At 67.9% G+C, this 22,453-nt stretch overlaps 1 protein-coding gene across 1 annotated transcript; it reads left to right on the top strand.

Annotated features, from left to right (window-relative positions):
* The first annotated feature begins 2,405 nt into the window (after positions 1 to 2,405).
* On the top strand, positions 2,406 to 20,788 carry EPPK1 (epiplakin 1). Its single transcript, XM_042973442.1, has 3 exons — positions 2,406 to 10,238; positions 11,745 to 16,466; positions 17,973 to 20,788. Exons 1-3 carry the CDS (start codon positions 2,406 to 2,408, stop codon positions 20,577 to 20,579), a joined length of 15,162 nt encoding a protein of 5,053 aa, XP_042829376.1. The 3' UTR covers positions 20,580 to 20,788.
* Positions 20,789 to 22,453: the final 1,665 nt, after the last annotated feature.

Raw genomic sequence — 22,453 nt, 5'->3', positions numbered from 1 at the left:
GGCAGATGGAGGCACTTCCCCGATCCCTGCTCACACGGCCAGCCGGGTGGCGGTGTGCCCCTCCAGAGCCTCGCCCAGTGTCTGCCTGGTCCTGGCACCACCAGTCTGAGCTGAGCAGCACGCAAGCTGCAGGGGGTGGGAAGGGCCCCTCGTCTGTGTAGGGAAGGGGTGAGGCAGGATTTCACCCACTCCCAGGGGCTGGGCTTACATGCGGGCCCCATGTCAAGTCAAGGGCCTGAGCCAGTGCAGCCCCAGGACGGGCAAGGCAATTCCCGAGGGGGCCGAAGCGGGGGCCGTCTGCCAACAGCCCTCCTGAAGCCCCAGATGGGGTCTGGGTCACGCCCCCAAGCGTCCACCCTTCCAGATGTGTGTGTTGTCGGAGCCCCAGCTTCTTACTGTCACTGGGGGGCGCTCGACACCCCCTGGGCCATGCTGCCCCCTGCACCGCCCTGGCGCTGAGGCCTCCCATGGATGCCTCATGGCCACTTGCTGATCCCACCCTGCTCCTGGGCCGGAGGTCAGTGGAGAGGGCAGGAGCAACGAAGGTGGCCTTGAGCGCCACAGTAGGTAACTAGCAAGCCACGGAGGCTGTAGGACAGGAGAGGGGCCGGCGTGAAACAGCGACCCCATGTGGGGCCGGTGGGGGCGAGTGGGGGCTGAGCAATTCAGGGCTCAGGCTGCACGGAGTGGGTGTGGGGGAACCCTTTACAGAACACCAGCAGTCGTGGGGGTGCAGTGGAGTTTGAGGCACCTCGTGAGACCGGGGCACGTGGTTCCTGGACTCCGGGACGGGCTGGGCCTGAGACACGGTGTGAGGGGTTCCCTGATGTAATGGGCGAGTGGGGGCAGAGCGGAGCCCTGTCACCGGCGAGAAGGCCCCACACCCACGACCCAGAGGCAATGAGATCCAAAATGCATTCGTTGGGTTTGGCAACCACAGTCCGAGTTCATCTTAGTGAGAGCTTCGGGGCGGGGGCGAGCCAGCTGCCTGAGCGGGCACGGGAGCAGGCTTGGGGGGCAGGCTGGGGGCTGGCTGGGAGGCCAGGACAGACGTGTTCGGGCTCTTGAGCAGACAGCCGGTGCCAGCGGGAGCGAAGTGTGGGCTTGCGCCCGGGGGGAGGGGGAAGGGGGGCCCGGGTGTGGTTCTGCAGAAACCGGGTGTGGGCCGGCTGGAAGGGCGGAGGCGGGAGGGAGGCTATGGCTCCCTAAGCTGTCGCAACAATTACCACAACCTGGATGGCTTCAAACGACAGAAACTCCTTCTCGGTTCAAGGGGCCGAAATCTGAGGTCAATGCTTCTGGGCTTGGTGGTCCTCGATGCGTCTGGGCTTGTGGCCGCTCCAGACGGCGCCCCGTGGGCTCTCTCCTGTGTCTTCCTATAGAGACTCAAGTCATTTTGGATTAGGGCCATTCCTCCTCTGTGACCTCAACTGAGTTACATCTGCAAAGACTATTTCCAAATAAGGCTACAGTCATAGGTACTGGCGGTCAGGACTTGGATATATCTCTCAGGGGGACACAATTTAATCCCCCAGGAAGGGGACGGGCCTGGGTGGAGGAGTTGGTGTGCAGGTGTGAAGCACTTGTCACTGCTGCTCAGAGAATTGGGGCACAGAGCCGTCTGCTGAGAGGGGACAGCCTTGGAGCCAGCTGACCAGAGACGTGGCCATACCCATGGCTCCCACGGGACTGGCACGCAAACACGGAGTCTGTGTTCCCTCAGGCCCCCGAGTCGAGTGCGGGCACAAAGAGGCCATAGCCCAGAGAGCACAAGGATTGGAGTGGGCAGAGGAGGACACAGACAGAGCCAGCCTGGGGCGGGACACCGTGGGGGCTTCTGGCTGGAGCCCAGTGGAGATCTGGGAAGGAACAGAAGCCAGAGCAGAGGGTCTGGGGCAGGGGGGGGGGTTGGAGGCGGTGACTGGAAGAGGGAAGGGTGCTGATGTCCCTGAACCCAAGGATGGGGGAGGAGCCCTGGGGAGCAGACGGGAGGTTAGGGTGAGAGATGGGGGGAGGGGCTCTGGCCCAGGTGGCCCAGCCCCCACCACGGGACCCTGAGGGCAGGAGCTGAGGGATTGGGCTGGGATGGAGAGCAGAGGATGGCCTGCAGGAAAACAGAGCCCACGCGTCCTGGAGGCCGCCCTGGCTGGCCGGAGGTCCCCCATGGTCCCTCCTGGGACCCCATGGGGCAAGGCAAAAGACCTTACTTGGATGCTGACCCCCATCCCCCAGGAGGGCAAGCCATGTCTGGAGGCTGATTCAGGGTCTGGGATTGACCTCTTGACTCTCTCCCTCCCGTCCACCTGGGCCATTCCAGGGCCCCTAACAGGGCCTTTTCTACCCCCTACAGGGAGCAGACGCAGTGGACCTTGGGTGAGTGAGTTCTACACAACAGGCTGAGCGTGATGAATGGCCACGCCTCTCCTCCTCTTGATGTCCTGGTCACCAACAGCACTGACCCGGCCATCGTCCCCAAGACCATGAAGGCCGTGCCGGGAACCAGCACCCCTTCTGGGCCTCCGTCTGCCCAGCCTAAGAGCATCGCTGGGGTGTACGTGGAGGCCTCCGGCCAGGCACAGAGTCTCTACGCTGCCATGAAGCAGGGCCTCCTGCCCGTTGAGCTTGGGCTGGCTCTGCTGGAGGCCCAGGCGGCCACCGGGGGCCTCGTGGACCCCACGCAAGGCCGGTTCCTCCCTGTGTCCGAGGCCCTGCAGCAGGGCCTGGTGGGCCTGGAGCTAAAGGAGAAGCTGCTGGTGGCCGAGCGCGCAGTCGCTGGGTACCCTGACCCCTACGGTGGCGGGAAGCTGCCACTTTTCCAGGCCATCGGGAAGGAGGTGGTAGACCGAGCGCTGGGGCGGGGCTGGCTGGAGGCCCAGCTGGCCACGGGGGGCTTGGTGGATCCCATTCGGGGTACACGGGTGGCCCCGGGGCCGGCCTGTCAGCAGGGTCTCCTGGACCAGGACACGTGGCGTGGCCTGTCTGAGCGCAAGCCCAGCCCCAGTGCCCCTGGCTTCCTGGACCCCAACACCCTGGAGCGGCTGTCGTACCGCGAGCTGCTGGGCCGGTGTGTGAGAGCCCCTGACACAGGGTTGGCGCTGCTGCCCCTCAAGACCACCTTCCCCACCCTGAGTGGGGCAGTGAGCTTGGCCGAGCTGCTAGAGGTGGGGGTCCTGGATGACGAGGCCGCCCGGGGCCTTCGGGAAGGCAGGCTGGCGGCCCGAGAGGTGAGCGCGCGGGCTGACGTGAGGCGCTACCTGCAGGGCACCGGCAGCATCGCGGGGGCTGTCCTGCTGCCCGCGGGCCACAAGAAGAGCTTCTTCCGGGCCATCAGCGAGCACCTGCTCCCCATGGGCACCGCGCTCCCGCTCCTGGAGGCTCAGGCCGCCACCGGCACACTGGTGGACCCGGCCACCGGCCGGCGGCTCCGGGTGGACGAGGCGGTCAGGTCGGGCCTGGTCGGCCCAGAGCTCCACAGGCAGCTCCTGGTGGCGGAAGAGGCGGTGACGGGGTACCATGACCCCTTCAGCGGCGCCCGAGTGCCCCTCTTCCAGGCCATGAAGAAGGAGCTGGTGGACAGGCCTCTGGCTCTGCGACTCCTAGATGCCCAGCTGGCCACAGGTGGGCTGGTATGTCCGGCCCGCAGGCTCCGGCTGCCCCCGGAGGCCGCCCTGCGCTTCAGATGCCTGGACCAAGAGACTCAGCAGTGTCTGTCCCGGGCCACCGGCTTCTGGGACCCCAACACACAGGAGAGCGTGAGCTATGGGCAGCTACTGGCCCGCTGCGTCACCGACCCAGAAACAGGACTGGCCTTCCTCCCCCTCTCAGGGGGCCCCCTTGGAGAAGAGCCACGAGGACTCCCGTTCATTGACCACAGCACCCGGGAGGCCTTGAGTGAGGCCATGACCACCGTCGCCGTGGGCGAGTTCCAGGACCGGCCCGCCTCACTCTGGGACTTGCTCTTCTCTGAGCCCATCCCTGCGCAGCAGCGGGCGGCACTGGCCCAGCGCCACAAGGAAGGTGCCATCTCGGGGGAGGAACTGGCAGCTGCGCTGAGGGCCACCCTTGAGCAGGCTGCGGCCACGGCCAGGACCACCTTTGCCGGCCTGAGGGTGCCCGTGGCCCCAGGAGAGCTGCTGAGAGCAGAGATCATCGACCAGGACACGTACGAGCGGCTGGAGCGAGGGCAGACCACAGCCCAGGAGGTGGGCAGGCTGGGCTCGGTGCACAGGTTCCTGCAGGGCACCGGCGGCATCGCAGGCCTGCTGCTGCCGGGCTCCCAGGAGCGGCTCGCCATCTACGAGGCTCGCGGGAGGGGGCTCCTCAGGCACGGCACGGCCCTCATCCTCCTGGAGGCACAGGCGGCCACGGGCTTCATTCTCGACCCGAAGGAAAACAAGAGATATTCTGTGGAGGAGGCACTGAGAGCTGGCCTCGTAGGGCCCGACGTGTTTGCAAAGCTGCTGTCGGCCGAGCGCGCCGTCACCGGCTACAAGGATCCCTACACCGGGGAGCAGATCTCCCTCTTCCAGGCCATGAAGAAGGACCTCATCGTGCGGGAGCACGGCATCCGCCTGCTGGAGGCCCAGATCGCCACGGGCGGCATCATCGACCCGGTGCACAGCCACCGCCTGCCCGTGGACGTGGCCTACCGGCGCGGCTACTTCGACGAGGAGACGAACCGCGTCCTGGCGGACCCGAGCGACGACACCAAGGGCTTCTTCGACCCCAACACGCACGAGAACCTCACCTACCTGCAGCTGCTGGAGCGCTGCGTGGAGGACCCCGAGACGGGCCTGCGCCTGCTGCCCCTGAACGGCACCCAGCCCCCGCTCGTGGACGGCACCACCCGGCAGGCCTTCCAGAGCCTGCTGCTGTCGGGGAAGTTCGGGCGTTTCCAGGGGCGGAGAGTTTCCGCGTGGGAGCTGATCAACTCGGAATGCTTCAGCGAGGACCAGAGGAGGCAGCTCCTGCGGAGGTACCAGCAGCACAGCATCTCCCTGGAGCAGGTGGCGCAGTGGCTGGAGAGGGAGATGGGGAGGTGGGCGGACATCACGCTGCCCGGGCTGCGGGGCCCGGTCACGGCCTACCAGCTCCTGGAGGCCCGTATCATCGACCAGGAGCTCCTGGACCGGGTGCTGGAGGGGGCGGTCAGCCCCGAAGCCCTCCTCCACACGGACTGCGTCCGGAGGTACCTACGCGGCTCCGGCGCCCTCGGCGGCGTGCTGCTGGGGCCCGCCAGCCGGCGGCTCAGCCTGTACGAGGCCATGAGGCAGAAGGTCCTGGGGCCAGGGGTGGCCCTCGCCCTGCTGGAGGCCCAAGCGGCCACTGGAGCCATCGTGGACCCCCACAGTCTGGAGACCCTGTCGGTGGATGAGGCCGTGCGCAGGAAGCTGGTGGGGCCAGAGCTGTATCGCCAGCTGAGACGGGCTGAGGACGCTGTCACTGGCTTCCGAGATCCCTTCTCTGGGAAGCGTGTGTCCCTGTTCCAGGCCATGAAGAAGGGCCTCATCCCTGAGGAGCAGGCCGCCCGCCTCCTGGATGCCCAGCTGGCCACAGGGGGGGTCATTGACCCCACAGGCCACTACCACCTCCCCATGCCCGTGGCCACCCAGCGGGGCTACATAGACCAGGAGATGGAGGAGGCCTTGTCCAGCTCATCCGAGACCTTCCCCACGCCGGACGGCCGGGGCCACACCAGCTACGCCCGGCTGCTGGAGCGGTGTCTGAGGGACGAGGCTTCTGGCCTTTACTTCCTGCCCCTGCCCGAAGACGCTCCGGCCATCCCCACCGACAAGCAGGTCCAGGAGACCCTACGGGCGGCGCAGGGGACTGAGGACGGCACGTCCCTCTGGGAGCTGCTGGGCTCTGGCCACTTCACCGAGGAGCAGCGGAACAGCTTCGTGGAGGACTTCAGGCTGGGGAGGACCACCTTGCAGCAGCTGCAGGCAGCTGTGCACAAGCGGGTGCGGGAGGCGGAACTCCTGGCGCGGGCTCACGTCACAGTGCCCGGCCCCAGGGGTGAGGTTCCCGCCGTCTGGCTGCGTGACGCCGGCATCATCACCGCGGAGACCCTGGCGGCCCTGGCTCGGGGCACGCGGTCACCCGCGGAGGTCGCCGAGGAGCCCAGCGTGAAGGCCCGTCTGTGGGGGACGGGCTGCGTAGCGGGCCTGCTGTTGCAGCCGTCGGGGACCAAGGCCAGCATCGGCCAGGCCGTGAGGGACGGCCTCCTACCCGAGGGCCTGGGGCGAAGGCTGCTGGAGGCCCAAGTGGCATGTGGCTCCCTCATTGACCCTCTGACCAGCCAGAGACTGTCTGTGGAAGGCGCAGTGAAGGCGGGCCTGGTGGGCGGGGCACTGAGCGAGCAGCTCCAGCAGGCCGAGAGGGCCGTGGCTGGGTACACGGACCCCTACACAGGAGGCTCCCTCTCACTGTGGCAGGCCGTGGAGAAGGGGCTGGTGCCCCAAAGTGAGGGCCTCCGGCTCCTACAGGTGCAGCTGGCCACGGGGGGCGCAGTGGACCCTGTGCACGGGGTGCACCTGCCCCAGGAGGCAGCCTGCAGGTTTGGCCTCCTGGATGAGCAGGTCAGCCGGGTGCTGACCTCAAAAGACGAGGACAACAAGTTCTTCTTCGACCCCAGCACGCGAGACAAGGTGACGTACATGCAGCTCAAGGAGGGCTGTGTCTCCGACAGGGACACCGGCCTCTGGCTGCTGCCGCTCGCCCAGGACATGGTGCTCGAAGTGGATGAGCACACGGTGGTGGCCCTGAGGGCCACGAAGGTACCTGTCAGCACCGGGAGGTTCAAAGGTCTCCGCGTGTCACTGTGGGACCTGCTGCACTCCGAGTACGTCGGCGTCCACAAGCGGCGAGAGCTGGCGGCCCTCTGCCAGTCCGGGAGGGCCACAGCCGTGCGGCAGGTGGCTACGGCAGTCAGCACCCTGGTCGAGGCTGCAGAGACACAGCCCTCACGGGCCGCCTTTAGAGGACTCCGGAAGCAGGTGTCGGCCAACGACTTGTTCAGGTCCCAGCTCATTGACAAGGAGACACTGGACGAGCTGAATCAGGGGAGAAAGACTGTGCAGGAGGTGACAGAGATGGACAGTGTGAGGCGGTACCTGGAGGGAAGCAACTTCATTGCCGGGGTCCTCGTCCAGGGCACGAAGGAGAAGATGAGCGTCTCCGAGGCCCTAAGGAGGCACATCCTGCGGCCGGGCACGGCCCTGGTGCTGCTGGAGGCGCAGGCGGCCACCGGCTTCCTCATCGACCCCGTGCGCAACCAGAGGCTGACTGTGGAGGAGGCGTTCGCATCAGGGATGTTTGGCAGGGAAACCTACCAGAAGCTGCTGTCGGCCGAGCGCGCCGTCACCGGCTACACCGACCCCTACACCGGGGAGCGCATCTCCCTCTTCCAGGCCATGAAGAAGGACCTCATCGTGCGGGAGCACGGCATCCGCCTGCTGGAGGCCCAGATCGCCACGGGCGGCATCATCGACCCGGTGCACAGCCACCGCCTGCCCGTGGACGTGGCCTACCGGCGCGGCTACTTCGACGAGGAGATGAACCGCGTCCTGGCGGACCCGAGCGACGACACCAAGGGCTTCTTCGACCCCAACACGCACGAGAACCTCACCTACCTGCAGCTGCTGGAGCGCTGCGTGGAGGACCCCGAGACGGGCCTGTACATGTTACAAATTGTAAAGAAAGGAGAGACCTACGTTTATATCGATGAAACCACAAAACAAGTCCTACAGTCCAGAACTACACAAATGCACGTGGGGAGGTTTGCCAATCAGAAAGTCTCCTTCTGGGACCTGCTTTCCTCCCAGTACTTCCCAGAGGAAAGGAAGCGGGAACTCATCCAGGAGTATAGAGCCCAGAATCTACCCCTCGAGCGGCTGCTGGAGCTCATCACGGCTACCGTGGAGGAAACAGAAAAGCAGTACGAGGCGATCCAGGTGCCAGGCATCGGTGGACAGGTGACAGCTGCGGAGTTGTTCAACTCTGGAATCATCGATAAAAGGACCCTGGATGTACTGCACAGAGAGGCACGGGGTGAGCAGGATCTCAGCCGGTTGGCACATGTGAAGACCTATCTGGAAGGTCGTGGCTGCATCGCGGGGGTGACTATGCCCTCCACCCAAGAGGTGATGAGCCTCTATGACGCCAGCAGGAAAGGACTCATCCCCATGGGCTTTGCGGCTCAGCTGCTGGAGGCCCAGGCGGCCACTGGGTTCATGCTGGATCCCTGCAGCCATAGGAGGCTCTCTGTGCAACAGGCCGTGGCTGAGGGCCTGGTGGGTGAGGACATGCAGGAAAGGCTTCTGGACGCCCAGAAGGCCGCCCAAGGCTACACAGACCCGGTCACGGGACACAAAGTCCCGCTATTCCAGGCCATGAAAAAGAACTTAGTCAGAAGAGAGGACGCGCTCAGACTGCTTGAGGCACAGGAGGCCACAGGGGGTATCATCGACCCACAGCACCACCACCGCCTGCCTGTGGATGTGGCCTACAGACGGGGGTGTCTACACCAGGACACATACCCGCTCATTTCAGATCAGAAGCACATGAATAAAAGGTTTGTGGATCCAAACACTCAGGAGAGGGTCACCTACCGACAACTACAGGAAAGGAGCCAAAAGGAAGCAGGGACAGGCTGGGCGCTCTTCCCGGTGGTAAAGGACCAACAGAAGCCTGCCTACATCGATGTGCCAACGAGGAGGGCCCTGGAGGCTGAGCAGGTGGACGTACAGGTGGGAAGGTTCAAGGACCAGAAGCCATCGCTATGGGAGATCCTGAACTCAGAATACGTGACGGAGGAGAGAAAGCTCGACTTGATAGGTGAATACAAAAAGGGCACGGCCCAAGAGTTACAGAAGGTAGTAAACATCATCTTAGGAATAATCGATGAGAGGGAAAAAGGCAACAAACAATTGTGGTTCCGAGGGATCAGAAAACAAATCACAGCTTCCGAACTGTTCGACTCTGGAATCATCACCCAGGAGATGCTAGAGGACATGGTCAAGGGGGCCAGCACCTCAGATGTCATCGGAGAAAAAGAACAGGTCAAACGCTACCTGCAGGGCACGAGCTGCATCGCGGGCGTGCTGGTGCCCGCCAAGGACGAGCCCGGGCGGCAGGAGAAGATGAGCATCTACCAGGCCATGTGGAAGGGCGTCCTGCGGCCCGGCACGGCCCTGGTGCTGCTGGAGGCGCAGGCGGCCACCGGCTTCGTCGTCGACCCCGTGCGCAACCAGAGGCTGTCCGTGGAGGAGGCGGTGGCGGCGGGCGTGGTGGGCGGCGAGATCCAGGAGAAGCTGCTGTCGGCCGAGCGCGCCGTCACCGGCTACACCGACCCCTACACCGGGGAGCGCATCTCCCTCTTCCAGGCCATGAAGAAGGACCTCATCGTGCGGGAGCACGGCATCCGCCTGCTGGAGGCCCAGATCGCCACGGGCGGCATCATCGACCCGGTGCACAGCCACCGCCTGCCCGTGGACGTGGCCTACCGGCGCGGCTACTTCGACGAGGAGATGAACCGCGTCCTGGCGGACCCGAGCGACGACACCAAGGGCTTCTTCGACCCCAACACGCACGAGAACCTCACCTACGTGCAGCTGCTTCGCCGCTGCGTGCAGGACCCCGGCACCGGGCTCTACATGCTGCAGCTGGCCGGCCGGGGCTCCGCCGTGCACGAGCTGAGCGAGGAGCTGCGCGGCGCCCTGCGTGAGGCCCGCGTGACCCCGGACGCGGGCGCCCTCCGGGGCCAGAGCGTCTCCATCTGGGAGCTCCTCTTCTACCGGGAGGTGCCCGAGGGCCTGAGGCAGGACCTGCTGCGCAGGTACCAGGCGGGCACGCTGACCGCGCAGGAGGTGGGGGCCGCCCTCACCCCGCTGCTGGCCCGTGCCGAGGACGGGAGCCCACGCCCGGCGCCCCCGGACCCTCGGGGGGCCCTGCGTGCCGCCACCATGGAGGTGAAGGTGGGCCGCCTGCGCGGGCCGGCGGTGCCCGTGTGGGACGTGCTGGCGTCCAGCTACGTGAGCGGCGTTACGCGCGAGCACCTGCTGGCCGGCTTCGGCTCGGGGACGCTGGGCCTGCCCGCGCTGACCCGCAGGCTGACCACCATCATCGAGGAGGCGGAGGCGGCCGGCGGGACCGAGGGCGCGTCGGGGGACGCCGCCCGCGGCCAGCGGGAGCCCCGGCCCCCCGGGCGCGGCGACGGCGACGCGGGCCCCTCCCCGGCCGGGGCCGACGCCGAGCCCGCCAGCGGCCTCCAGGAGCGGGCCCTGCGTGCCGCCACCATGGAGGTGCGCGCCGGGCAGTTCCGGGGCCAGCGCCCCTCCGTGTGGGACGTCCTCTTCTCCTCCTACCTGAGCCAGGCCCGCCGGGACGAGCTCCTGGCCCAGCACGCGGCCGGCGCCCTGGCCGTGCCCGCCCTCATCGCCATCCTCACCCAGGCCATCGAGGAGGCGGAGGAGCGGCTGAGCAAGGCGTCCTTCCCGGGCCTGAGGCGCCAGGTGTCCGCGTCCGAGCTGCACACGTCCGGGATCCTGGGCCCCGAGACCCTGCGGGACCTGGCCCAGGGCACCAAGACCCTGCAGGAGGTGACAGAGATGGACTCGGTCAAACGCTACCTGCAGGGCACGAGCTGCATCGCGGGCGTGCTGGTGCCCGCCAAGGACGAGCCCGGGCGGCAGGAGAAGATGAGCATCTACCAGGCCATGTGGAAGGGCGTCCTGCGGCCCGGCACGGCCCTGGTGCTGCTGGAGGCGCAGGCGGCCACCGGCTTCGTCGTCGACCCCGTGCGCAACCAGAGGCTGTCCGTGGAGGAGGCGGTGGCGGCGGGCGTGGTGGGCGGCGAGATCCAGGAGAAGCTGCTGTCGGCCGAGCGCGCCGTCACCGGCTACACCGACCCCTACACCGGGGAGCGCATCTCCCTCTTCCAGGCCATGAAGAAGGACCTCATCGTGCGGGAGCACGGCATCCGCCTGCTGGAGGCCCAGATCGCCACGGGCGGCATCATCGACCCGGTGCACAGCCACCGCCTGCCCGTGGACGTGGCCTACCGGCGCGGCTACTTCGACGAGGAGATGAACCGCGTCCTGGCGGACCCGAGCGACGACACCAAGGGCTTCTTCGACCCCAACACGCACGAGAACCTCACCTACGTGCAGCTGCTTCGCCGCTGCGTGCAGGACCCCGGCACCGGGCTCTACATGCTGCAGCTGGCCGGCCGGGGCTCCGCCGTGCACGAGCTGAGCGAGGAGCTGCGCGGCGCCCTGCGTGAGGCCCGCGTGACCCCGGACGCGGGCGCCCTCCGGGGCCAGAGCGTCTCCATCTGGGAGCTCCTCTTCTACCGGGAGGTGCCCGAGGGCCTGAGGCAGGACCTGCTGCGCAGGTACCAGGCGGGCACGCTGACCGCGCAGGAGGTGGGGGCCGCCCTCACCCCGCTGCTGGCCCGTGCCGAGGACGGGAGCCCACGCCCGGCGCCCCCGGACCCTCGGGGGGCCCTGCGTGCCGCCACCATGGAGGTGAAGGTGGGCCGCCTGCGCGGGCCGGCGGTGCCCGTGTGGGACGTGCTGGCGTCCAGCTACGTGAGCGGCGTTACGCGCGAGCACCTGCTGGCCGGCTTCGGCTCGGGGACGCTGGGCCTGCCCGCGCTGACCCGCAGGCTGACCACCATCATCGAGGAGGCGGAGGCGGCCGGCGGGACCGAGGGCGCGTCGGGGGACGCCGCCCGCGGCCAGCGGGAGCCCCGGCCCCCCGGGCGCGGCGACGGCGACGCGGGCCCCTCCCCGGCCGGGGCCGACGCCGAGCCCGCCAGCGGCCTCCAGGAGCGGGCCCTGCGTGCCGCCACCATGGAGGTGCGCGCCGGGCAGTTCCGGGGCCAGCGCCCCTCCGTGTGGGACGTCCTCTTCTCCTCCTACCTGAGCCAGGCCCGCCGGGACGAGCTCCTGGCCCAGCACGCGGCCGGCGCCCTGGCCGTGCCCGCCCTCATCGCCATCCTCACCCAGGCCATCGAGGAGGCGGAGGAGCGGCTGAGCAAGGCGTCCTTCCCGGGCCTGAGGCGCCAGGTGTCCGCGTCCGAGCTGCACACGTCCGGGATCCTGGGCCCCGAGACCCTGCGGGACCTGGCCCAGGGCACCAAGACCCTGCAGGAGGTGACAGAGATGGACTCGGTCAAACGCTACCTGCAGGGCACGAGCTGCATCGCGGGCGTGCTGGTGCCCGCCAAGGACGAGCCCGGGCGGCAGGAGAAGATGAGCATCTACCAGGCCATGTGGAAGGGCGTCCTGCGGCCCGGCACGGCCCTGGTGCTGCTGGAGGCGCAGGCGGCCACCGGCTTCGTCGTCGACCCCGTGCGCAACCAGAGGCTGTCCGTGGAGGAGGCGGTGGCGGCGGGCGTGGTGGGCGGCGAGATCCAGGAGAAGCTGCTGTCGGCCGAGCGCGCCGTCACCGGCTACACCGACCCCTACACCGGGGAGCGCATCTCCCTCTTCCAGGCCATGAAGAAGGACCTCATCGTGCGGGAGCACGGCATCCGCCTGCTGGAGGCCCAGATCGCCACGGGCGGCATCATCGACCCGGTGCACAGCCACCGCCTGCCCGTGGACGTGGCCTACCGGCGCGGCTACTTCGACGAGGAGATGAACCGCGTCCTGGCGGACCCGAGCGACGACACCAAGGGCTTCTTCGACCCCAACACGCACGAGAACCTCACCTACGTGCAGCTGCTTCGCCGCTGCGTGCAGGACCCCGGCACCGGGCTCTACATGCTGCAGCTGGCCGGCCGGGGCTCCGCCGTGCACGAGCTGAGCGAGGAGCTGCGCGGCGCCCTGCGTGAGGCCCGCGTGACCCCGGACGCGGGCGCCCTCCGGGGCCAGAGCGTCTCCATCTGGGAGCTCCTCTTCTACCGGGAGGTGCCCGAGGGCCTGAGGCAGGACCTGCTGCGCAGGTACCAGGCGGGCACGCTGACCGCGCAGGAGGTGGGGGCCGCCCTCACCCCGCTGCTGGCCCGTGCCGAGGACGGGAGCCCACGCCCGGCGCCCCCGGACCCTCGGGGGGCCCTGCGTGCCGCCACCATGGAGGTGAAGGTGGGCCGCCTGCGCGGGCCGGCGGTGCCCGTGTGGGACGTGCTGGCGTCCAGCTACGTGAGCGGCGTTACGCGCGAGCACCTGCTGGCCGGCTTCGGCTCGGGGACGCTGGGCCTGCCCGCGCTGACCCGCAGGCTGACCACCATCATCGAGGAGGCGGAGGCGGCCGGCGGGACCGAGGGCGCGTCGGGGGACGCCGCCCGCGGCCAGCGGGAGCCCCGGCCCCCCGGGCGCGGCGACGGCGACGCGGGCCCCTCCCCGGCCGGGGCCGACGCCGAGCCCGCCAGCGGCCTCCAGGAGCGGGCCCTGCGTGCCGCCACCATGGAGGTGCGCGCCGGGCAGTTCCGGGGCCAGCGCCCCTCCGTGTGGGACGTCCTCTTCTCCTCCTACCTGAGCCAGGCCCGCCGGGACGAGCTCCTGGCCCAGCACGCGGCCGGCGCCCTGGCCGTGCCCGCCCTCATCGCCATCCTCACCCAGGCCATCGAGGAGGCGGAGGAGCGGCTGAGCAAGGCGTCCTTCCCGGGCCTGAGGCGCCAGGTGTCCGCGTCCGAGCTGCACACGTCCGGGATCCTGGGCCCCGAGACCCTGCGGGACCTGGCCCAGGGCACCAAGACCCTGCAGGAGGTGACAGAGATGGACTCGGTCAAACGCTACCTGCAGGGCACGAGCTGCATCGCGGGCGTGCTGGTGCCCGCCAAGGACGAGCCCGGGCGGCAGGAGAAGATGAGCATCTACCAGGCCATGTGGAAGGGCGTCCTGCGGCCCGGCACGGCCCTGGTGCTGCTGGAGGCGCAGGCGGCCACCGGCTTCGTCGTCGACCCCGTGCGCAACCAGAGGCTGTCCGTGGAGGAGGCGGTGGCGGCGGGCGTGGTGGGCGGCGAGATCCAGGAGAAGCTGCTGTCGGCCGAGCGCGCCGTCACCGGCTACACCGACCCCTACACCGGGGAGCGCATCTCCCTCTTCCAGGCCATGAAGAAGGACCTCATCGTGCGGGAGCACGGCATCCGCCTGCTGGAGGCCCAGATCGCCACGGGCGGCATCATCGACCCGGTGCACAGCCACCGCCTGCCCGTGGACGTGGCCTACCGGCGCGGCTACTTCGACGAGGAGATGAACCGCGTCCTGGCGGACCCGAGCGACGACACCAAGGGCTTCTTCGACCCCAACACGCACGAGAACCTCACCTACGTGCAGCTGCTTCGCCGCTGCGTGCAGGACCCCGGCACCGGGCTCTACATGCTGCAGCTGGCCGGCCGGGGCTCCGCCGTGCACGAGCTGAGCGAGGAGCTGCGCGGCGCCCTGCGTGAGGCCCGCGTGACCCCGGACGCGGGCGCCCTCCGGGGCCAGAGCGTCTCCATCTGGGAGCTCCTCTTCTACCGGGAGGTGCCCGAGGGCCTGAGGCAGGACCTGCTGCGCAGGTACCAGGCGGGCACGCTGACCGCGCAGGAGGTGGGGGCCGCCCTCACCCCGCTGCTGGCCCGTGCCGAGGACGGGAGCCCACGCCCGGCGCCCCCGGACCCTCGGGGGGCCCTGCGTGCCGCCACCATGGAGGTGAAGGTGGGCCGCCTGCGCGGGCCGGCGGTGCCCGTGTGGGACGTGCTGGCGTCCAGCTACGTGAGCGGCGTTACGCGCGAGCACCTGCTGGCCGGCTTCGGCTCGGGGACGCTGGGCCTGCCCGCGCTGACCCGCAGGCTGACCACCATCATCGAGGAGGCGGAGGCGGCCGGCGGGACCGAGGGCGCGTCGGGGGACGCCGCCCGCGGCCAGCGGGAGCCCCGGCCCCCCGGGCGCGGCGACGGCGACGCGGGCCCCTCCCCGGCCGGGGCCGACGCCGAGCCCGCCAGCGGCCTCCAGGAGCGGGCCCTGCGTGCCGCCACCATGGAGGTGCGCGCCGGGCAGTTCCGGGGCCAGCGCCCCTCCGTGTGGGACGTCCTCTTCTCCTCCTACCTGAGCCAGGCCCGCCGGGACGAGCTCCTGGCCCAGCACGCGGCCGGCGCCCTGGCCGTGCCCGCCCTCATCGCCATCCTCACCCAGGCCATCGAGGAGGCGGAGGAGCGGCTGAGCAAGGCGTCCTTCCCGGGCCTGAGGCGCCAGGTGTCCGCGTCCGAGCTGCACACGTCCGGGATCCTGGGCCCCGAGACCCTGCGGGACCTGGCCCAGGGCACCAAGACCCTGCAGGAGGTGACAGAGATGGACTCGGTCAAACGCTACCTGCAGGGCACGAGCTGCATCGCGGGCGTGCTGGTGCCCGCCAAGGACGAGCCCGGGCGGCAGGAGAAGATGAGCATCTACCAGGCCATGTGGAAGGGCGTCCTGCGGCCCGGCACGGCCCTGGTGCTGCTGGAGGCGCAGGCGGCCACCGGCTTCGTCGTCGACCCCGTGCGCAACCAGAGGCTGTCCGTGGAGGAGGCGGTGGCGGCGGGCGTGGTGGGCGGCGAGATCCAGGAGAAGCTGCTGTCGGCCGAGCGCGCCGTCACCGGCTACACCGACCCCTACACCGGGGAGCGCATCTCCCTCTTCCAGGCCATGAAGAAGGACCTCATCGTGCGGGAGCACGGCATCCGCCTGCTGGAGGCCCAGATCGCCACGGGCGGCATCATCGACCCGGTGCACAGCCACCGCCTGCCCGTGGACGTGGCCTACCGGCGCGGCTACTTCGACGAGGAGATGAACCGCGTCCTGGCGGACCCGAGCGACGACACCAAGGGCTTCTTCGACCCCAACACGCACGAGAACCTCACCTACGTGCAGCTGCTTCGCCGCTGCGTGCAGGACCCCGGCACCGGGCTCTACATGCTGCAGCTGGCCGGCCGGGGCTCCGCCGTGCACGAGCTGAGCGAGGAGCTGCGCGGCGCCCTGCGTGAGGCCCGCGTGACCCCGGACGCGGGCGCCCTCCGGGGCCAGAGCGTCTCCATCTGGGAGCTCCTCTTCTACCGGGAGGTGCCCGAGGGCCTGAGGCAGGACCTGCTGCGCAGGTACCAGGCGGGCACGCTGACCGCGCAGGAGGTGGGGGCCGCCCTCACCCCGCTGCTGGCCCGTGCCGAGGACGGGAGCCCACGCCCGGCGCCCCCGGACCCTCGGGGGGCCCTGCGTGCCGCCACCATGGAGGTGAAGGTGGGCCGCCTGCGCGGGCCGGCGGTGCCCGTGTGGGACGTGCTGGCGTCCAGCTACGTGAGCGGCGTTACGCGCGAGCACCTGCTGGCCGGCTTCGGCTCGGGGACGCTGGGCCTGCCCGCGCTGACCCGCAGGCTGACCACCATCATCGAGGAGGCGGAGGCGGCCGGCGGGACCGAGGGCGCGTCGGGGGACGCCGCCCGCGGCCAGCGGGAGCCCCGGCCCCCCGGGCGCGGCGACGGCGACGCGGGCCCCTCCCCGGCCGGGGCCGACGCCGAGCCCGCCAGCGGCCTCCAGGAGCGGGCCCTGCGTGCCGCCACCATGGAGGTGCGCGCCGGGCAGTTCCGGGGCCAGCGCCCCTCCGTGTGGGACGTCCTCTTCTCCTCCTACCTGAGCCAGGCCCGCCGGGACGAGCTCCTGGCCCAGCACGCGGCCGGCGCCCTGGCCGTGCCCGCCCTCATCGCCATCCTCACCCAGGCCATCGAGGAGGCGGAGGAGCGGCTGAGCAAGGCGTCCTTCCCGGGCCTGAGGCGCCAGGTGTCCGCGTCCGAGCTGCACACGTCCGGGATCCTGGGCCCCGAGACCCTGCGGGACCTGGCCCAGGGCACCAAGACCCTGCAGGAGGTGACAGAGATGGACTCGGTCAAACGCTACCTGCAGGGCACGAGCTGCATCGCGGGCGTGCTGGTGCCCGCCAAGGACGAGCCCGGGCGGCAGGAGAAGATGAGCATCTACCAGGCCATGTGGAAGGGCGTCCTGCGGCCCGGCACGGCCCTGGTGCTGCTGGAGGCGCAGGCGGCCACCGGCTTCGTCGTCGACCCCGTGCGCAACCAGAGGCTGTCCGTGGAGGAGGCGGTGGCGGCGGGCGTGGTGGGCGGCGAGATCCAGGAGAAGCTGCTGTCGGCCGAGCGCGCCGTCACCGGCTACACCGACCCCTACACCGGGGAGCGCATCTCCCTCTTCCAGGCCATGAAGAAGGACCTCATCGTGCGGGAGCACGGCATCCGCCTGCTGGAGGCCCAGATCGCCACGGGCGGCATCATCGACCCGGTGCACAGCCACCGCCTGCCCGTGGACGTGGCCTACCGGCGCGGCTACTTCGACGAGGAGATGAACCGCGTCCTGGCGGACCCGAGCGACGACACCAAGGGCTTCTTCGACCCCAACACGCACGAGAACCTCACCTACGTGCAGCTGCTTCGCCGCTGCGTGCAGGACCCCGGCACCGGGCTCTACATGCTGCAGCTGGCCGGCCGGGGCTCCGCCGTGCACGAGCTGAGCGAGGAGCTGCGCGGCGCCCTGCGTGAGGCCCGCGTGACCCCGGACGCGGGCGCCCTCCGGGGCCAGAGCGTCTCCATCTGGGAGCTCCTCTTCTACCGGGAGGTGCCCGAGGGCCTGAGGCAGGACCTGCTGCGCAGGTACCAGGCGGGCACGCTGACCGCGCAGGAGGTGGGGGCCGCCCTCACCCCGCTGCTGGCCCGTGCCGAGGACGGGAGCCCACGCCCGGCGCCCCCGGACCCTCGGGGGGCCCTGCGTGCCGCCACCATGGAGGTGAAGGTGGGCCGCCTGCGCGGGCCGGCGGTGCCCGTGTGGGACGTGCTGGCGTCCAGCTACGTGAGCGGCGTTACGCGCGAGCACCTGCTGGCCGGCTTCGGCTCGGGGACGCTGGGCCTGCCCGCGCTGACCCGCAGGCTGACCACCATCATCGAGGAGGCGGAGGCGGCCGGCGGGACCGAGGGCGCGTCGGGGGACGCCGCCCGCGGCCAGCGGGAGCCCCGGCCCCCCGGGCGCGGCGACGGCGACGCGGGCCCCTCCCCGGCCGGGGCCGACGCCGAGCCCGCCAGCGGCCTCCAGGAGCGGGCCCTGCGTGCCGCCACCATGGAGGTGCGCGCCGGGCAGTTCCGGGGCCAGCGCCCCTCCGTGTGGGACGTCCTCTTCTCCTCCTACCTGAGCCAGGCCCGCCGGGACGAGCTCCTGGCCCAGCACGCGGCCGGCGCCCTGGCCGTGCCCGCCCTCATCGCCATCCTCACCCAGGCCATCGAGGAGGCGGAGGAGCGGCTGAGCAAGGCGTCCTTCCCGGGCCTGAGGCGCCAGGTGTCCGCGTCCGAGCTGCACACGTCCGGGATCCTGGGCCCCGAGACCCTGCGGGACCTGGCCCAGGGCACCAAGACCCTGCAGGAGGTGACAGAGATGGACTCGGTCAAACGCTACCTGCAGGGCACGAGCTGCATCGCGGGCGTGCTGGTGCCCGCCAAGGACGAGCCCGGGCGGCAGGAGAAGATGAGCATCTACCAGGCCATGTGGAAGGGCGTCCTGCGGCCCGGCACGGCCCTGGTGCTGCTGGAGGCGCAGGCGGCCACCGGCTTCGTCGTCGACCCCGTGCGCAACCAGAGGCTGTCCGTGGAGGAGGCGGTGGCGGCGGGCGTGGTGGGCGGCGAGATCCAGGAGAAGCTGCTGTCGGCCGAGCGCGCCGTCACCGGCTACACCGACCCCTACACCGGGGAGCGCATCTCCCTCTTCCAGGCCATGAAGAAGGACCTCATCGTGCGGGAGCACGGCATCCGCCTGCTGGAGGCCCAGATCGCCACGGGCGGCATCATCGACCCGGTGCACAGCCACCGCCTGCCCGTGGACGTGGCCTACCGGCGCGGCTACTTCGACGAGGAGATGAACCGCGTCCTGGCGGACCCGAGCGACGACACCAAGGGCTTCTTCGACCCCAACACGCACGAGAACCTCACCTACGTGCAGCTGCTTCGCCGCTGCGTGCAGGACCCCGGCACCGGGCTCTACATGCTGCAGCTGGCCGGCCGGGGCTCCGCCGTGCACGAGCTGAGCGAGGAGCTGCGCGGCGCCCTGCGTGAGGCCCGCGTGACCCCGGACGCGGGCGCCCTCCGGGGCCAGAGCGTCTCCATCTGGGAGCTCCTCTTCTACCGGGAGGTGCCCGAGGGCCTGAGGCAGGACCTGCTGCGCAGGTACCAGGCGGGCACGCTGACCGCGCAGGAGGTGGGGGCCGCCCTCACCCCGCTGCTGGCCCGTGCCGAGGACGGGAGCCCACGCCCGGCGCCCCCGGACCCTCGGGGGGCCCTGCGTGCCGCCACCATGGAGGTGAAGGTGGGCCGCCTGCGCGGGCCGGCGGTGCCCGTGTGGGACGTGCTGGCGTCCAGCTACGTGAGCGGCGTTACGCGCGAGCACCTGCTGGCCGGCTTCGGCTCGGGGACGCTGGGCCTGCCCGCGCTGACCCGCAGGCTGACCACCATCATCGAGGAGGCGGAGGCGGCCGGCGGGACCGAGGGCGCGTCGGGGGACGCCGCCCGCGGCCAGCGGGAGCCCCGGCCCCCCGGGCGCGGCGACGGCGACGCGGGCCCCTCCCCGGCCGGGGCCGACGCCGAGCCCGCCAGCGGCCTCCAGGAGCGGGCCCTGCGTGCCGCCACCATGGAGGTGCGCGCCGGGCAGTTCCGGGGCCAGCGCCCCTCCGTGTGGGACGTCCTCTTCTCCTCCTACCTGAGCCAGGCCCGCCGGGACGAGCTCCTGGCCCAGCACGCGGCCGGCGCCCTGGCCGTGCCCGCCCTCATCGCCATCCTCACCCAGGCCATCGAGGAGGCGGAGGAGCGGCTGAGCAAGGCGTCCTTCCCGGGCCTGAGGCGCCAGGTGTCCGCGTCCGAGCTGCACACGTCCGGGATCCTGGGCCCCGAGACCCTGCGGGACCTGGCCCAGGGCACCAAGACCCTGCAGGAGGTGACAGAGATGGACTCGGTCAAACGCTACCTGCAGGGCACGAGCTGCATCGCGGGCGTGCTGGTGCCCGCCAAGGACGAGCCCGGGCGGCAGGAGAAGATGAGCATCTACCAGGCCATGTGGAAGGGCGTCCTGCGGCCCGGCACGGCCCTGGTGCTGCTGGAGGCGCAGGCGGCCACCGGCTTCGTCGTCGACCCCGTGCGCAACCAGAGGCTGTCCGTGGAGGAGGCGGTGGCGGCGGGCGTGGTGGGCGGCGAGATCCAGGAGAAGCTGCTGTCGGCCGAGCGCGCCGTCACCGGCTACACCGACCCCTACACCGGGGAGCGCATCTCCCTCTTCCAGGCCATGAAGAAGGACCTCATCGTGCGGGAGCACGGCATCCGCCTGCTGGAGGCCCAGATCGCCACGGGCGGCATCATCGACCCGGTGCACAGCCACCGCCTGCCCGTGGACGTGGCCTACCGGCGCGGCTACTTCGACGAGGAGATGAACCGCGTCCTGGCGGACCCGAGCGACGACACCAAGGGCTTCTTCGACCCCAACACGCACGAGAACCTCACCTACCTGCAGCTCATGGAGAGAGCTACTGCTGATCCTGAGACTGGACTGTTATTTATGTCTCTGAGTGGAGTTTGAATCGTCGTTCTCCTTGTTGCTATGTAGAGATATAAAAGCATCTGTCATTAATGCAAAATTCTAGGTATATTGCAGTTAATTGTCTTTCTTTTGTCACTCGTGCTATATATGTATCTGGTAAGGTACCCAAAATTTTTATCATCCCCCTAGTTCCCCCACATCCCATTTTGTGGGAAAATAACATAACCCCCACTCCTCATACCGGTCTGCACTTCTCCCTGTTTTCTTGTGAATTTTTATTATGTGTGTGTCTTTTGGATGGATGTTGAGACATTCTGTATTAAACTGTGTTGCAGTAATAGTTAAAATAGTTAAAATTTTTCCCTTTTTTGTTGCTGTTGTTGTATATACGTTAGTTTCTTATGTTCTTTTTTTTTAAATGCTCTGTTTTCCATTTTATTTTTTCCTTTTTTAAAGTTTAGTTATGTTGAGAAAGACAAAGAAAACATGAGGGGGGAGGGGTAAAGATGGGGAGAGAGAGAAGAGGGAGAATCCCCAACAGGATCCCGAGCTGTCAGCACACGGCCCAAGGTGGGGCTTGAACCCATGAACTGTGAGATCATGACCCGACTCAAAACCAAGTGTCAAACGCTTCACTCACTGAGCCATCCCGGTACCCCTTTCCTTTCCACTTTTAAGATATGTCCTGCTTGTGGATTAACTCATTTCCCATCAAGTTTTGTTTTCAATTCAGTGGTTCGTGGCTATTTCGGGTCCCTCTTTGGTGGCCGTGTTTCCCATTGCTGTGCTCAATAAAGCTCAGCCTGAATATGTTCTTGGCGTGGCCCTTCTATTAGGTATGTCCCCTCGTGGGTTGGTAACTAGCACGTTTTGTAACTATGTGCTTTATAATTTACAAAGAAATGTTTGTGTTTAACGAAAGGTCTCTGATTTCAGGGTTTTGAGTGGTGGATGTTTTAATTGTAGAAATAAGTTAAACAAGGAAAATAACCATCACAAATGTAGGGTAACATAGACTTACATTTAGAATAGTCTCTTAAAACGCTGCAGCTAATGGGTGCGTGGGTAGCTCTGTTGGTTGAGCATCTGATTCTTGATTTTACCGCAGGTCACGATCCCAGGGACGTGGGATTCAGCCCCATGTTGGGCTCCACGCTGAGTATGGAGCCTGCTTAAGAATCTCAGGGCACCTGGGTGGCTCAGTTGGTTAAGTGTCCGACACTTAGTTTTAGCTCAGGTCATGATCTCGCAGTCTGTGGGTTCGAGCCCTGCATTGGGCTCTATGCTGACAGCTCAGAGCCTGCTGGGGAGTCTCTCTCTCCCTTTCTGCCCCTCTCCCCACTCTCTCTCTCTCTGTGTGTCTCAAAAATAAACATTAAAAAAAGATCTCTCCTCTCTCTTTCCCTCTCCCCCTCTCCCCACTGGTGCTCACTCGTTGTCTCTCTAAAATGAAATAGTAATAAAAGAACACTGTAGTTAGGTCATACTCAAAGACTGCTTGAGGAGCTTGGTAATTCAGTCATTAATTAAAGGGTGTGCAGTTGGGACAAAGGGCCAGTCCTCCCTGGTCTCCTTCTTCATTATATGGAGTAGTGAGAGGGTGAGTGACATTTTCAAAGTACTGCTGGGTCCTGGGGGGGAAGCTGGGACACAGGGAGCAAGCTGCTGGGTGGTCTTGGTGAGCAAAGCTGGTCATAGAAGCCTGACAGCCACAGGGATATTGGAAGCAGTCAGATGTCATCCACTGCAGCATCTGGGGAAAAGAGAAGTGTCCCTATTGACTCTGATACACCAGTGGGGCTGAAGGCCTATACACAGAAATAAGAGTTCAAGGTTGGGGTTCGAGTGTGAGAGGAGGCACGTGTGTGCGTGCACCACTTTTCTCTCTAGAAAGAAATGATGAAGTTGGGGTG

The sequence above is a fragment of the Panthera tigris genome, chromosome F2, assembly GCF_018350195.1.
Source record: "Panthera tigris isolate Pti1 chromosome F2, P.tigris_Pti1_mat1.1, whole genome shotgun sequence".
In the NCBI taxonomy this organism is placed as follows: domain Eukaryota; kingdom Metazoa; phylum Chordata; class Mammalia; order Carnivora; family Felidae; genus Panthera; species Panthera tigris.
This window is presented reverse-complemented; position numbering and strand designations above follow the sequence as displayed.

Excerpts from the sequence above, each read along its gene's own strand:
- EPPK1 (XM_042973442.1), top strand. The coding sequence starts at position 2,406 with ATGAATGGCCACGCCTCTCCTCCTCTTGATGTCCTGGTCACCAACAGC. Across the intron at positions 10,239-11,744 it reads GCGACGCGGGCCCCTCCCCG|CGGGAGCCCCGGCCCCCCGG; the intron begins GCCGGGGCCGAC and ends GCCCGCGGCCAG. Across the intron at positions 16,467-17,972 it reads GCGACGCGGGCCCCTCCCCG|CGGGAGCCCCGGCCCCCCGG; the intron begins GCCGGGGCCGAC and ends GCCCGCGGCCAG.